At 38.8% G+C, this 17,167-nt stretch overlaps 1 protein-coding gene across 2 annotated transcripts in view; it reads right to left on the bottom strand.

Moving 5' to 3' along the window:
* Positions 1 to 17,167, bottom strand: part of LOC126416719 (uncharacterized) — a 112,263-nt gene that overhangs the window by 68,605 nt on the left and 26,491 nt on the right. For both annotated transcript variants that reach the window (XM_050084534.1, XM_050084542.1), the window contains one exon: positions 4,926 to 5,140. In XM_050084534.1, coding sequence (XP_049940491.1) covers positions 4,926 to 5,140 — 215 coding nt within the window. The remainder of the gene's footprint in view (positions 1 to 4,925; positions 5,141 to 17,167) is intronic.

Below are 17,167 nucleotides of genomic sequence, written 5' to 3'. Positions count from 1 at the left end.
CTAATTTACGTGTTGAAGTATCACTCACTTTCGATACCGTTCGAATAGTGAAAATGGCAGTATTAAGTCTTTGAACAAGATCCTGAACGTGGGCTTTCCACGACAGCTTACTATCTATCTGAACACCTAGGAATTTGAACTGTTCAGTTCCACTAATCTTATGCCCATTCTGTGAGATTAAAATGTCGGGTTTTGTTGAATTGTGTGTTAGAAACTGTAAAAACTGAGTCTTACTGTGATTTAATGTTAGTTTATTTTCTACAAGCCATGAACTGAGGTCATGAACTGCGCTACTTGAAACCGAGTCAATGTTGCACACAACATCCTTTACTACCAAGATAGTGTCATCAGCAAACAGAAATATTTTAGAGTTACCCATAATACTAGAGGGCATATCATTTATATAAATAAGGAACAGGAGCGGCCCCAACACTGATCCCTGGGGCACCCCCCCCCCCTCCCCCACTTGACAGTACCCCACTCAGATCCCACATCACAGCCGTTATCAACATTGTGAATAATGACCTTTTGGTGCCTGTTGCTAAAGTAAGAGGAGAACCAGTTGTGAGCTACTCCCCTTATTCCGTAATGATCCAACTTCTGGAGCAATATTGTGAGATCAACACAGTCAGCCTTAGTTAAATCAAAAAATACGCCAAACGTTCGAAACTTTTTGTTTAGCCCATCCAGTACCTCACAGAGAAAAGAGAATATAGCATTTTCAGTTGTCAAACAACTTCTAAAGCCGAACTGTACATTTGATAGCAAATCGTGTGATATAAAATGATCAATTAACCTTACATACACAGCCTTTTTGATAACTTTTGCAAACACTGATGGCATAGAAATAGGTCTAAAATTATCTACATTATCCCTTTCTCCCTTTTTATAAAGCAGCTTTACTAATGAGTACTTTAATTGCTTAGAAAACTGACCATTCCTAAAGGAAAAATTACAAATATGGCTAAATACAGGGCTAACATGAACAGCACAGTACTTTAATATTCTACTAGACACTCCATCATAACCATGAGAGTCCTTAGTCTTCAGTGATTTAATTATTGACTCAATCTCCCTCTCGTCTGTATCACAGAGGAGTATTTCAGACGTCAATCTCGGAAATTTATATGATTTCCTGTAGAAAATAAATTTTTATTTAATTCACCAGCAATGCTCAGAAAATGGTTGTTAAATACTGTACATACATCTGATTTATCAGTAACTGAAATATTATTACTGCGAACTGACTTTATATCATCAACCTTGTGCTGCTGACCAGACACTTGCTTCACAACTGACCATATGGCTTTAATTTTATCCTGTGAATTAGCTATTCTATTTGCATACCACATACTTTTTGCCTTGCTAATAACATTTTTAAGCACCTTACAATACTGTTTGTAATGGGCCACCATAGCTTGATTGTGACTACTTCCAACATTTTGATATAATTCCCGCTTTGTTCTACATGATATCCTTATCCCACTAGTCAGCCAACCGGGCTGTCCATTACTGCTAGTACCCCGTTTAGAATGTTGTAATGGAAAGCAACTCTCAAAGAGCACGAGAAATGTGTTATGGAAAGCATTGTATTTATCATCTATATTATCAGCACTATAAACATCTTGCCACTCTTGTTCCTTGACAAGTTTTGAAAAACTCTCTATTGCTGTTGGATTAATTTTCCTACGTAGTTTGTAATTAAATACGGCGTTGGTTTGAGTACAAAAACCTTTTAATGTTAAAATTTGTGCATCATGGTCTGAAAGGCCATTGACCCTTTTACTAACAGAATGCCCATCTAGTAATGAAGAATGAATAAAAATATTGTCTATGACTGTGCTACTATTCCCCTGCACCCTAGTTGGAAAAAACACAGTTTGCATCAGATCCTATGAATTTAAGAGATCTACCAACATCCTTTTCCTTGCACAATCATGTACAAAATTAATATTGAAGCCACCACATATAACTACTTTCTGGTACTTCCTACAAAGTGAATCAAGAACCCCCTCTAGCTTAAGCAAAAATGCTCTGAAGTCGGAGTTAGGGGACCTATAAACAACAGCAATTAGAAGTTTAGTTTCACTAAATTTAACTAATGCTGCACAACTTTCAAATATCTGTTCAGTGCAGTGTCATGATACGTCTATGTGCTCAAATGAAATACTGCTTTTTACGTACAGAGCCACTCCCCCACCCCGCGAGGAACTCCTTGAGAAACAGCCAGCTAATCTGTAGCCTGGTAAAGGAAGCCTCTGAATTATCAAATCATTGGAGTGAAGGAATATGTGATGAAGAGAGTAGGAGACTGAGGTAGACCAGAAAGAGATATGTTGGGAGGGCAGGAAAAAGTGGGGAGGCTTATATTCTAAACAGAATCAGCCTTGGACTGGAAACTGTAGAAGAAGAAGAAGATATTGATGATGAGATACCTATGATTATGAATTAGTTACTTCAGGCATAATATATGGATTATTTTTAAGTCACCTTCCTTAAGATGTGCAGAATTTCTTGTAACATGTAATCAATCTTATTCTTCTGTTTGTCCTAACCGCTTCAAACAATTTAGTTTTCCTTGCACATGTATGTCAACTGATCTTCAAAATTTGTGAAACAGTACTTATGCTTGACAGTAATGTCTGCTTCACAAGATATCTTTGTAACAGTGTTGTGTATAACACAGTGGTAGTCTGTGCATGGCACTCACTTTGTATGCTGTCCCTCCAACAATGGCATTCAGAATCTCGATAAGAAGTCTGATGTTCATGTATGGGACCAAATGGTGTGCAATGATACTTCAGCTGTCGATCATGCCATCCACCATGGCCCTTGGTAACACCTTCCATTACAGAACAAGTTGTGACCATCCCCATAACCTGTTTCTTAATGTTGCACTTGGTTTTGATGAATCTGGACAGCATTGTGGTTTTGTTCGTTATGGATCTCAGCACCTCATTTGTATTCTAGTCAAGTGACCATGTTGCTAGACATTATTACTTCAGTTTAACCATTTCCTCAAAAGGCACTTTGTGTTTGAAGTTAGTTGTTTACTCTGGGGAATCAGCTTTCATGTGCAGTGTTAACATGAGCTATGAAGAATCTATTTTAAATACTGACAGAAGAGTAAAGCTGTGAGGATGGGTCGTGAGTCATGCTTGGGTAGCTTAGTAAGTAGAGCACTTGCCCGCGAAAGGCAAAGGTCCCGAGTTTAAGTCTAAGTCGGGCACACAGCTTTAATCTGCCAGAAAGTTTCATATCAGTGCACATTCTGCTACAGAGTGAAAATCTCATTCTGGGAACAGAAAAGGAAGATACAAGGAAAAGTTAGCTGCAAAGGTACCAAAGCCTCTGAGAACAGATTCTTTGATTGAGAGACTGAAGAAATCAAATAAGCTTGAGTACAAGCAAATATTTAACAAGGAAGTGTACAGTCAGCACAAGCTGTTATGTGGTTGAAGCATAAGAATATCTGATTTTGAACCCAGAAGTAAATTTGTTAACTAATACATCTGTTAAGGATCTTGTACAAATATCTGTTAGGGATTTTGTACGTTTGTCCAAAAAAAAAAAAAAACCAAAAGCACAAAACTCCCACTTACACAAAAATGTGAAATGGAGAGTTGTTGAAGCTTACACATTATTTTGTTATTGCTCTAAATGTATGTTATTATTATTGGCTGTGGTTGCAGTTGTTTAAACTTGTTGATAAACATAACTGTTGTACATCAGATACCATTATTTCCACATTCTCAAATTTATCTGAATCCAAACATTTGTGAACATCCAGAACATATACTCATGAGTGCGAGTGAGTCCAAATGTGTGTCAACTCGCCCACATCTGTTCATAGCACTTGCATATAGGTTTTGAAACAAGCCAGTGACAAGATCTCTGCAAATTATGCATTTTCCTGTCATTACTACATGTGCTACAGTGTCTGTTCCAGCATGTCTGCAGCTTACTTTCATCAGATAAGCACCATACAAATTTGAAGTCTGAATTTCTCTGAAGAGGGAAGGTGTGCTGCAGTTCAGATGGAATATTGTGACACAGAGGAATTTCAGAACACTCTGATCCACTTACCATCCTGAAGGCACATGCCTAAAGAGACACTAGACCTGTTAACCACCTCTGATGCTACACCAACATGTGGCAAGATTTCTATATGCTGACACAGCATTGCATCAACCATCTGTGTGTGCTATTGCTACCAAGTAACAAAATAACCTGGTGCAGTAACGCTAAAAATAGGCAGGCTTGATGGTCGACCAGCAGTAAAGAGTTCAGCAACAGAGTGATGGTCTACCAGCAGTGAAGAGTTCAGCAGCAGAGTTCAAAGGACCTATGTATTGGGTCATGAAGCCAATTGGTCACACTCTGTGGGAACCATGGTTTGATGCCACACTGGCCTGCCCATAGAATCCTGTGAATGTGCCATGCCTTCATCAGTTCATAGACGACTGTAATAACTGCATTCGCTCCACCCTGTAACAACACTGCATTGTCTTCAGCTGGGCACTGCTACTGCATTTTGCCAGTACTTTGCCTCAGCAGCTTGCTTGGCCTTTAGGCACATCAACCTCCATTGTACCATGTATGAAGCAACCATGAATCGACACCTGGCTGTACCCACCAGATGATGGTCCACACCTGTAGAGAGTGTTACTGCAAATTGTCTATCTTGCTGTGGTCACCCTCATGTTTGACAGACTCCTGTCTCCCTCACCCCACCAACCAAACCCCTAATGCACAAATGTGAGAAAAGTTTTGTGATCCTGACAGACTGAAGTAATGCTATGACAGAGTGGTTGTAACTGCACCATTACAGGTGCTATCTTGACATAATTTTGCAAGCATTTATTCTGATACCTTTTAAGAATAAAATGACAGAAGCGCTTCAACAACAGGAGACAATATCTCACCTGGAATTGGGTGTGATAATAATGGATGTCATGAAGAGCAACAGACATTTTGGAACTGCTCTCAAGGATACCTTGCAGCGAATTTGAAACAGGTTTTGTGGATGACATGATTGAGATTACACTTGCTGAGTATGCTGTATACATCAGGACAGCCAGCAGGAACAATACAAGGAATAAAATCCTAGCTGCCATTGTATTGGGATGCCTATCTGCACCTAAAAACATAGGAAGTAAGGTTACAATAGTATATTAAAATACAGCTACAAATTCGTAGTTCATCAAAAGATTTAGAAGGTGTAATATCTTTTAAGTGCAAATAAACATATGTACATATAGACAGAATACGCGTCACTGTATGATCTTATTCCACAAAACATAGTGCTTAAGAATGTCACCAAAATCAGAAGAAAGCATGAAGTTGGTGTTGACATAATTCTTTTTTTGCAACAGGTAAGAGAAATTACATTTTAGGCCCTTTATACAGTTTACCTTATTCTCTGTATTCGGGGTGAACAAATTTTTTAGCAGCATTACAATTAACAGTTCTCATCTTGAGGTTAAAACTCACTCTTTCTGTCTATGTTTGCTTACAGATAAATTTATTTGTAAGCAAACATGGACACAAGAGTGAGCTTCAGCTTCAAGATGAATATTTCAATGACATCCTAAGTAATTCTACAAATAAAATAAAAAACCCAATGATGGCTTCAGTGAAACATATCTGGGTAAAAAGAAGAAAAAGTTGTGTTTGCTCAAGCTGGAGCCTATCCAAAAACAAATTTTCAAACAATAGTGCTCACTGTAAACAGATCAGTATTTTGAAAGCGTGTCATATCTTTCATTTTTATGATTATTAACCTACTAAACAATAAACATGCAATAATTAATAATTAGCTCAGATAACTACACAACTGGACACTTTTGTCCCAGTAATATTTTCCTTCATTGTTTTGGTTATAGCACGCATAAACACAAATGTATTCTAGTAGCTTAATATTTTTATAATGACAATTTCATGATGGAAATGAAAAACAAAAAATCATGAAAGGTAGCCATGCTCTTGGAGCTGAATGATAGGGGGAACATATGTACACTTCAAAGATAAGAATGCTTTTGAGATTTTGCACATGCACTGGTGCCCAAACTCATTTATTCAAAATTTAATAACTGGTTGAAAAAGGCACTTCAAGAGTTGGAGAAAAGCAAGAACCATGTGTAGTAAAAAACTAGTATTAGAACTGACCTACAGTTTGAGGCTAGTTTTATAATGATAAATGATATACAAAGAATTGCTGTCTTTGATCTGTTTACAATGTTATTTCTTGTACATTATACATAGCTATAGCCACAAATACCACCTAATTTTTATGTATGCCTGGGAATATTCTTGTCATCTCAGTCTTCTTTTTTATATCAGATTTCACAGTTGAAGCACTATAGTTTTTCTAGCTTACTGAGGTTGATGTGTATGCACACTTATCAATGTATGTGAAGATTAATACTATTTTTGTTAGCAATAAATATGAAATAGAGCCATAAATTATTAATCAGACTGATAATATCAATAGAAGTAATAGAAACACGTTCAGATAATATCATCAGAAAGAAACAGAAAAATAATTAAGAATTGTGGGCTGACAAATGTATTCATTAAAATAATTCTTCTCTTTTCCTTCTAATTGAAGGTATGCATCTTCCATAAAATGTTTCCAGTTTTGTAATTGTATCATCATGCAGTTTTTCTAAAACCAATAGTTTGGCTACTATTTCAAGTGGTAATGTGATGATGCAATCACATACCAGGGAACATTTACTGAAGAAGACAAAGGTTGTGGAAGCCTTTCAGTTCGTATGAGACATAAACTGGTCAGGGAAATGTCTGGTATATTCTTTTCTTGTATTAAGACAATATTATGAAAAGGATAGATTGCTACTCACTGTATAGAGGAGATGCTGACTCACAGACAGGCACAATGAAAAGACTGCTACAGTTTTGAGCTTTCAGCCAAAAGGTTTTCTTCTAAAGTACAAAAGACACACACATATTCACACAAGCACAACTCACATATACATGATCACTGTCTCTGTCTGCTGAGGCCAGACCGTGTCTAGGTACAGCAACTGTGCCCAGTGGGAGAAGCAGTCTGTGGGTAGTGAGGGTAAGGAAGATTCTGGGGTGGGGATAGGTAGAGAAAGCAGGGTAGGAGAGGGGCGGGGGGGGGGGGGGGGGGGGGGGAGAGGAAGGTGTAGTGCTACTTGCGGCAGCATGAAGGGACATAGTGGCTACAGTGTAGGGCTGCTACATATAAGGCTGCTATGTGCAGTCAGATGGGGGGAGTGGAAAAGGAGAGAAGCAGAGGGGGGAAAAAGTCTAGTGAGTGGGTTGATTGAACAGAAGGCTGTATAGTGCTGGAATAGAAGCAGGCAAGGAGACAGGTAGGCGAAGGATACGGACTAGTGAAGGATGAGACCATGGGAGTTATGGGAAAGTAGGATATACTGCAGGGAGAGTTCCCACCTGTGCAGTTCAGAAAAGCTGGCATTGGTAGGAAGGATCTAGATGGTGTTAGGATGTGAAACAGTCATTGAAGTGAAGCACATTGTCTGAGTAACACATTCAGCAACTCCATGGTCCTGCTGTTTGTCAGTGGTCATTCATATGGACAGACAGCTTGTTGGTAGTCATGCCCATATAGAATGCAGCACAATCATTGCAGCTTAGTTTGCAGACCACATGACTGCTTTCTCAGGTGGCCCTGCATTTGATGGTATGGGAGATGCCTGTGATTAAAATGGAGTAGGTGGTGGTGTGAGGATAGATGGGACAAATCTTGCAACTAGGGTGGTGGTGTGAGGATGTATGGGACACATCTTGCATATAGATCTATTGCAGGCATATGAACCATGAGGAAAGGGGTTTGGAACAGGGGTTGTTTTCTGTAAAGCATCTGTGTACAAATTTGCAACTGAAGTTTCATTTATGACAAACTAAAAACTTAATGTCTTCAAAGGATACTAAGAAATATTCCTCTGGTCTCAGAATCTTTACTTATTTACTTTTGTTTGTTCAACCCTTCTCTCTTCAAATAAATTAACATTTCAGTTTTTAGGGCTAAAAATTCAGGTGAATGTCCAGGGGGATACATTACATTGGTTTCTTTTTCACTTCTCAATGAAGGAAAAGGGAGAACCTATGAGAGGTATTCACACGTGGGTGAATGTATCATCATTGTTTGGCTTCATCTCACTGTGTGGTCTGCATTTGAATGCTTTTGGTAAGAAACTACATGCACATCTATTTATCAGCATCAATCTGTCTGACACCCCCCCCCCCCCCCCCCCACCCCATGAACCATGGACCTCGCCGTTGGTGGGGAGGCTTGCGTGCCTCAGCGATGCAGATGGCCATACCGTAGGTGCAACCACAACGGAGGGGTATCTGTTGAGAGGCCAGACAAACGTGTGGTTCCTGAAGAGGGACAGCAGCCTTTTCAGTAGTTGCAGGGGCAACAGTCTGGATGATTGACTGATCTGGCCTTGTAACACTAACCAAAACAGCCTTGCTGTGCTGGTACTGCGAACGGCTGAAAGCAAGGAGAAACTACAGCTGTAATTTTTCCCGAGGGCATGCAGCTTTACTGTATGGTTAAATGATGATGGCGTCCTCTTGGGTAAAATATTCCGGAGGTAAAATAGTCCCCCATTCGGATCTTCGGGTGGGGACTACTCAGGAGGACGTCATTATCAGGAGGAAGAAAACTGGCATTCTACGGATCGGAGTGTGGAATGTCATATCCGTTAATCGGGCAGGTAGGATACAAAATTTAAAAAGGGAAATGGATAGGTTAAAGTTAGATACAGTGGGAATTAGTGAAGTTAGGTGGCAGGAGGAACAAGACTTTTGGTCAAGTGAATACAGGGTTATAAATACAAAATCAAATAGGGGTAATGCAGGAGTAGGTTTAACAATGAATAAAAAAATAGGAGTGCGGGTAAGCTACTACAAACAGCATAGTGAACGTATTATTGTGGCCAAGATAGACATGAAGCCCACGCCTACTACAGTAGTACAAGTATATATGCCAACTAGCTCTGCAGATGATGAAGAAATTGATGAAATGTATGATGAGATAAAAAAAAATTTTCAGGTAGTGAAGGGAGACGAAAATTTAATAGTCATGGGTGACTGGAATTCAAGAGTAGGAAAAGGGAGAGAAGGAAACATAGTAGGTGAATATGAATTGGGGGTAAGAAATGAAAAGGAAGCCGTCTGGTAGAATTTTGCATGGAGCATAAATTAATCATATCTAACACTTGGTTCAAGAATCATGAAAGAAGATTGTATACTGGAGATACTAAAAGATATCAGATAGATTATATAATGGTAAGACAGAGATTTAGGAACCAGGTTTTAAATTGTAAGACGTTTCCAGGGGCAGATGTGGACTCTGACCACAATCCATTGGTTATGAACTGTAGATTAAAACTGAAGAAACTGCAAAAAGGTGGGAATTTAAGGAGATGGGACCTTGATAAACTGACTAAACCAGAGGTTGTAGAGAGCTTCAGAGAGAGAATAGGGGAACAATTGACAGGAATAGGGGAAAGAAATACAGTGGAAGAAGAATGGGTAGCTCTGACGGATAAAGTAGTGAAGGCAGCAGACGATCAAGTAGGTAAAAAGACGAGGTCTGGTATAAATCCTTGGTAACAGAAGAAATATTGAATTTAATTGATGAAAGGAGAAAATATAAAAATGCAGTAAATGAAGCAGGCAAAAAGGAATACAAATATCTCAAAAATGAGATCAACAGGAAGTGCAAAACTGCTAAGCAGGGATGGCTAGAGGACAAATGTAAGGATGTAGAGGCTTATCTCACTAGGGGTCTGATAGATACTGCCTACAGGAAAATTGAAGAGACCTTTGGAGAAAAGAGAACCACTTTTATGAATATCAAGAGCTCAGATGGAAACCCAGTTCTATGCAAAGAAGGGAAAGCAGAAAGGTGGAAGGAGTATACAGAGGGTCTATTCAAGGGCAATGTACTTGAGGCCAATATTATGGAAATAGAAGAGGATGTAGATGAAGATGAAATGGGCGATACGATACTGCGTGAAGAGTTTGACAGAGCACTGAAAGACATGAGTTGAGACAAGGCCCCGGGAGTAGACAACATTCCATTAGAACTATTGACGGCCTTGGGAGAGCCAGTCATGACAAAACTCTACCATCTGGTGAGCAAGATGTATGAGACAGGCAAAATACCCTCAGACTTCAAGAAGAATATAATAATTCCAATCACAAAGAAAGCAGGTGTTGACAGATGTGAAAATTACCGAACTATCAGTTTAATAAGTCACAGCTGCAAAATACTAATGCGAATTCTTTACAGACGAATGGCAAAATTGGTAGAAGTCGACCTCGGGGAAGACCAGTTTGGATTCCGTAGAAATGTTGGAACACGTGAGGCAATACTGACCTTACAACTTATCTTAGAAGAAAGATTAAGGAAAGGCAAACCTATGTTTCCAGCATTTGTAGACTTAGAGAAAGCTTTTGACAATGTTGACTGGAATACTCTCTTTCAAATTCTAAAGGTGGCAAGGGTAAAATACAGGGATCGAAAGGCTATTTACAATTTGTACAGAAACCAGATGGCAATTATGAGAGTCGAGGGTCATGAAAGGGAAGCAGTGGTTGGGAAGGGAATGAGACAGGGTTGTAGCCTCTCCCTGATATTATTCAATCTGTATATTGAGCAAGCAGTAAAGGAAACAAAAGAAAAATTTGGAGTAGGTATTAAAATCCATGGAGAAGAAATAAAAACTTTGAGGTTCGCCGATGACATTGTAATTCTGTCAGAGACAGCAAAGGACTTGGAAGAGCAGTTGAACGGTATGGACAGTGTCTTGAAAGGAGGATATAAGATGAATATAAACAACAGCAAAACGAGGATAATGGAATGTAGTCGAATTAAGTTGGGTGATGCTGAGGGAATTAGATTAGGAAATGAGATGCTTAAAGTAGTAAAGGAGTTTTGCTGTTTGGAGAGCAAAATAACTGATGATGGTCGAAGTAGAGAGGATATAAAATGTAGACTGGCAATGGCAAGGAAAGCGTTTCTGAAGAAGAGGAATTTGTTAACATCGAGTATAGATTTAAGTGTCAGGAAGTCATTTATGAAAGTATTTGTATGGAGTGTAGCCATGTATGGAAGTGAAACACGGACGATAAATAGTTTGGACAGGAAGAGAATAGAAGCTTTCGAATTGTGGTGCTACAAAAGAATACTGAAGGTTAGATGGGTAGATCATATAACTAATGAGGAGGTATTGAATAGAATAGGGGAGAAGAGGAGTTTGTGACATAACTTGACAAGAAGAAGGGACCAGTTGGTAAGGCATATTCTGAGGCATCAAGGGATCATAAATTTAGCGTTGGAGGGCAGCGTGGAGGGTAAAAATCGCATAGGGAGACCAAGAGATGAATACATTAAGCAGATTCAGAAGGATGTAGGTTGCAGTAAGTACTGGGAAATGAAGAAGCTCGCACAGGATAGAGTAGCATGGAGAGCTACATCAAACCAGTCTCAGGACTGAAGACCACAACAACAACAACATCTGTCTGACAAAAGCTGTACCCATCTTACGCCATACTATATTTTCACTTTTTAAGGCAATTTTTTCTGAAAGACAGATCCATGGAGTATCATGGTAACAGCTGAGATAGCTATTTGCAGATCAAAATAAATGATGGCAAGTAGTGAAGTTGAGATCACAGAAATATAGTGCACAATTTCATCATAACCTAATATTTTCTTAACTGTATTCCTCCAGTACCGTGAGTCAGGTTTTGCCTTGAAACAGATGAAGAAATATTTAAACAATAGCAGAGACAATGGATGGTTCATGGATGAGATAGAAATATCTTGTGCCAAGAAATAAAATTCTGCTGGAAGGAGTGAAACTGAATACGTTTGTATTTGTAATACAAAGATTGGTGGGCATACGTGCTGTAAAAAATAATAAAAACAAGCGTACTTTACTTACTTTCATTCCAGAAAGTCATATGGTAATTGTATTCTGGGGGAACATATTAACCCAAGAAAAGTTTTCAGTAGCCAAAAATATGTAATACAAATTATTTGTGGTGTTAATAGAAGAATGGCTTCTACAGAAACCAGGAAAGACTCTTGTACACTAACTAATGCTTCTTGATTTACTTCGCCCTGAAAATCTTGTTCAAAGCAACAGATCAGTTAACAAAAACAACACTGTGGATAAGAACAATCAATACAACGATTTAAAAGTCATTTATTCTGTTGCAGAAAGGTGTCCATTATCCAAGAATATGCATTTTCAATAACTTGCTAACAACCATGAAAAGTTTAGCTGGTAATGAAGTACAGTTTCAGAGGATCCAACATCATTTATTGGTGCCCAGTTCCTAGTCCACTGACAAATTTCTTAGCGGAACCAACTGATGTGTGTATTACTGTCCATACCGTTCAACTGCTCTTCCAAGTCCTTTGTTGTCTCTGACAGAATTACAATGTCATCGGCGAACCTCAAAGTTTTTATTTCTTCTCCATGGATTTTAATACCTACTCCAAATTTTTCTTTTGTTTCCTTTACTGCTTGCTCAATATACAGATTGAATAATATCGGGGAGAGGCTACAACCCTGTCTCATTCCCTTCCCAACCACTGCTTCCCTTTCATGACCCTCGACTCTCATAATTGCCATCTGGTTTCTGTACAAATTGTAAATAGCCTTTCGATCCCTGTATTTTACCCTTGCCACCTTTAGAATTTGAAAGAGAGTATTCCAGTCAACATTGTCAAAAGCTTTCTCTAATGTGAATGATACATAGTATCTGACTTCTAGGCATCATAAATTGAATAATGCTATCTGTTTTTATTAATCCTGCCTAGAATTTATCTTCAATTGCTTCCTGGAATGTTTCACATACACAAGGATTCCTTCACTATCTAATCCCCACTGGCAAATTTTCATATGTTCTTAGAAAATTTGAGATATTATTATGTCGTGTGTTAGACAAAAGAAAATCATCCCAGCTGGCAGGAATCAACCCTGCTCCCAGGCACACCCTTACCCCAATGCGAGCCATAGTGGCATTATAATTTAAGACCATGCCATCAACTATAGTTGTTTCTTAACTCCCATACAGAGCAGAGATTGATGCTGATGGAGGCAGAGCTCTTCTGGCACCCAGACACCTCGTAGCACTAACTCTACCAATGAGAAATGCCACCAGACCCTGGAGTGAGCCACCCCATCATAATCCTGGCCACTATTAGCTCAGTGTGCCATTTAAAGTGGGAAAGGGATTTTAGTATTCATTGACAATGCTATCGAATCAGACAACATAGCAGAGATACTACTAATTTTCCAAGTTGAAGATTTTCAGGTGGCCTTGTGTAAGCCATTTAAGCAGCAAATTTTATCAAAATAGCAGCATTTGTGTAAATTTTATTATTTTAAATTTGGCTTGGATAAGTAAATATAGACTATAGGAGTTTAGCACTGGTTCTTTATTGATACTATTGTAACAGTTCTGTCACTGTGTCAATGTATTCATTGACTCTTTCCACATCTGTAAATGTACTCCTTCATGATGGGATTTACAGAACATGACAAATGCTCAATGAGACAATTATCTTGTCTCATCATGATTGACTCATCAGAGACAAAGTAATTTGCTAGTGGAAGTATGATAAAAAGAAACCACAGTGTTTAAGGAACTGCCTCTACAATCACCAGAAGTGGTTAAAGACAACCACAAAAAGACTAAATCAGAATAACTGGATGGGAGTATGAATCTCATTCTCCTTAACATACATTGAGAGTGTTTATGAACATGCCACATGATTAAGTGATGCTATTGAGTTTAACATTTTAAAATATCCTTACATGTTGTAATGTTGTTTGATAATGGAAATTCCCGAATGAAAACAGTAAACAAATGTGTGTATGGCAACCACTTACCTAAAACTGATAAACGTTGAACAAAAGTACATCGCTTACTCTTTTCCCAATTTAGGCACACACACATTCACAAATACACACGTCTATGGCCATGATGCCACTGTGTTATTATATAGTTCTGTTATTTGTGCCAACAGCTTCCCTAGTAGATGTTACATCCTGTCACCAGGTTGGCCAGCATGCTGCCTGAGAAATCCCACTGCCAAGGCCGGAGTAATGCTGAGGCGACATGGTGCAAGATGCCTGGCCAGGGCAGAGATGAATGGAGTTATTTCATACTGCACTGTCTCCACCCCTCTATGATCCCAGAAGTGGTGCCTTTTTACAATAAAAGCAGGGCAAGCAAGCATAAATACTGGTCACTTCAGTCTCCAGAGTTTGTTGTCAGATGCTGCCTTGATCAAGAGCTACTCGACACCAGCTGTTGACCTTATTTGGGTCACCTTGCCTCAACTACAACTACCTGCTGCCTCTGCCAGCTGTTGCTCTATGGACCTCTCCTAGGCCTGATACAGGGAGTGTCTGAATAAGTGCCAGCTGGCTGGGGGTCTCTCCCTAACTGTCATCAATCAACTCCTGGATGTCTCTGAGGGCTCCCAGGTGTACCCTGCCTCCAGGTGCACCCCACACCTGACCTACTGTTGTGGCTGCCTCCTGATGAGCACATCCTCAACTTTCTGTTGGCAGAATACCTAATGGAGCACCACACTCACGAGGCCACTGATGCAGTGACTCTTCATGGCCGTACTGTTACCTGCTGGTGTCCATACAGTTCCAGCATACCACCTTGTGTTACACTGACATGGACTCTGCTGCCTAAGAGTGACACACATCACTGAGACAGTACCAGTCACTATTGTACGAGTTCTTGTTAAATAAAGTGTGAGGCTTATATTGCTGCATTTCAGATTTCGTATCCATCAGAGAACTGGTGCTTTGCATCTGTCATCCTGTTCACCACCCAGACTTATCATCCTGACATTTTACAGTGTCAGTGACTATTAAACCATCCAGATGCTTACAAAGGTACCAACTCACAACAATTGCTACTAGAAGTGTGGTTGTACATAACAACTGCTGTCAAAAAAGTCAGTGACGTCGAACAGCATTCTGGGTCAGCGTATGCCATTGCCATCACAGTGGGGTGAGTGACAGCAAACTATTTTGGCTGTTTGTCGTTTGAATCAGTCAAGATGCCATACCAGTTAAACTGACAAATAGGATTCAAAGTGTGCTTTGTGAAAAATGATTCTGGCTGAGATTTGAGTGAGTTCAAAAGGAACACCAGAGAGACTTATGCAGGTATGCACTCAGTCAGTCAGATTTATGCAATGTAATTTGCTGGAGCATAGTGCCCCCTCTGTGCAGTAGATACCTATAGTTGGTTTTAAATGTAGGAGACCTGGGAATCATATCAGATAATTCAATGACTGCACTTAGTTTGTGCTCACATGTGAAGATCAAATATTTTTTTAAAAAATGTTACAGTCTTGCTAAGATTAAGTGTTTCCTTGTGTTTGGCCTATTATATTTTGCTCTGTCATTACCTAGAGGCTTCACAATTGGTACGTTAGAGGAACAGATGATTACCAAACCAGATCTTTTTAGTGTTTATTAGATCCAGCACCACAAACAAGAATAGACAACACAGAACTGCATAGACAGTCAGACATACAGATCTTGACTCAGATTACTGGTGCCCATCTTAGATACTAGTGCCACTATCTTGGTTTCTTATTTCTCAGCTAAGTCAGGGAACAATATGTTAGTGTTTGTGGACAGTTTGTCGACAGTTGAAAATCTGGGTTGTTGGGCAGATATACAGTTGTTACATATGACCAAATTACATTTAATAAGAGATGCTAAAACATATGTCATACCATGAGGACCTGAGAAATGGTCCAACATTTTAAGTAATGAGGAAATGATTAGTGCAGCAGTACAGAAGGTAAAACAGTTTTAGGTATTATTGGGAACAGTTAAATGGCGTGTTGCAAAGACAGTTTCATGGGCACAATAAGAAAACCCAATGTTAATACTTACCAGTTAAAATAGAGTGATGACAGAAATGGCGTGCTTCTGCAGAAAGCAGATCAAAGTGCTTTAGATGCATTTTTACTGTGATTGCTATCCAGTGTGTTGAGAGAGGTACATACAGATGAAATTCCTAAGGATTTACATAAAACCATAGGCACAGCAATGGCTGTAGAAGAAATGGAGGCAGTTTCTATTAAATAAGACAGAGACAGATTATTCCCCGACAGAGTAGGAAAGGTTGAGGCTCGTTTATGGTGTGACATACTTCTGTTGCTATCTATTTGATAAGAAATTTAAGGCAGTAATGGATCATACAGTGTAGAAATAGTTGTTGGGGTTCAAGGATCCATCCAGCATATCAATTCAGCGGGCACTTAAACTAAGAGACTTTAATTTCAAAGTGATCCATAAACCTGGTACATATCATTGGAATGCAAATGGCCTTAGTAGAAAAGTCATTGTATTACTGAGAGTGGAATGGCAAAATGCCCTAGCTACTGACAAGGACTGCATGTGCTGACAATAGCATGTTAAGCAAGATAGCGAACTTTGGACTGTGTGTTGTAGTTCCAGTCACAATTCAATTCAATTCAATTCAATTTATTAGCGTCCTTGTAGTACATCATCGAAATGATATAGGACTTGTCAATAACATTACAATTTAAAATACATATACATGAACATTTGTAATTGAATTTACATGTCACTTAGACATTACAATTTTAATAGAACTTTTAGAACATTAACATAAAAATACACAAGTAGGATAACAACGTACAAAAAAAAAAAAAAAAAAGTTACTGATTCTCACATCAAAGATTATTTACATTCTTACATTAACGGTTTCACACTTTCATAGAAATAGCAAGTATTTAAATGTGAGCAATTACACATATTTAGTATGTCAGGGAAATATTAACTGCACTTTTATTGTCAACGATTCACAAACTCTTCAATACTGTAAAAACTATTGCTTAATAACATGTTTTTTAATTCTCTTTTAAATATGTACAGTTTTGGTATTATTTTTAGTTCTTTGGGGAGAGCACTGTAGAGGATTTTGGGTTGGTATAGTACACTTTTGTGATACATAGCTGTTTTATGAATTTCTCTGTGGAAATCATTCCTATTCCTTGTTTCGTAGTTGTGAAATTCTCTGTTTAATGTAGAAAATTCCTCGTGTTCTTTTAAGAAAC

Source organism: Schistocerca serialis, chromosome 1 (assembly GCF_023864345.2).
Source record: "Schistocerca serialis cubense isolate TAMUIC-IGC-003099 chromosome 1, iqSchSeri2.2, whole genome shotgun sequence".
Taxonomy (NCBI): domain Eukaryota; kingdom Metazoa; phylum Arthropoda; class Insecta; order Orthoptera; family Acrididae; genus Schistocerca; species Schistocerca serialis.
Note: the sequence above shows the minus strand (reverse complement) of the source record. Positions and strands in the feature narration are given on the sequence as shown.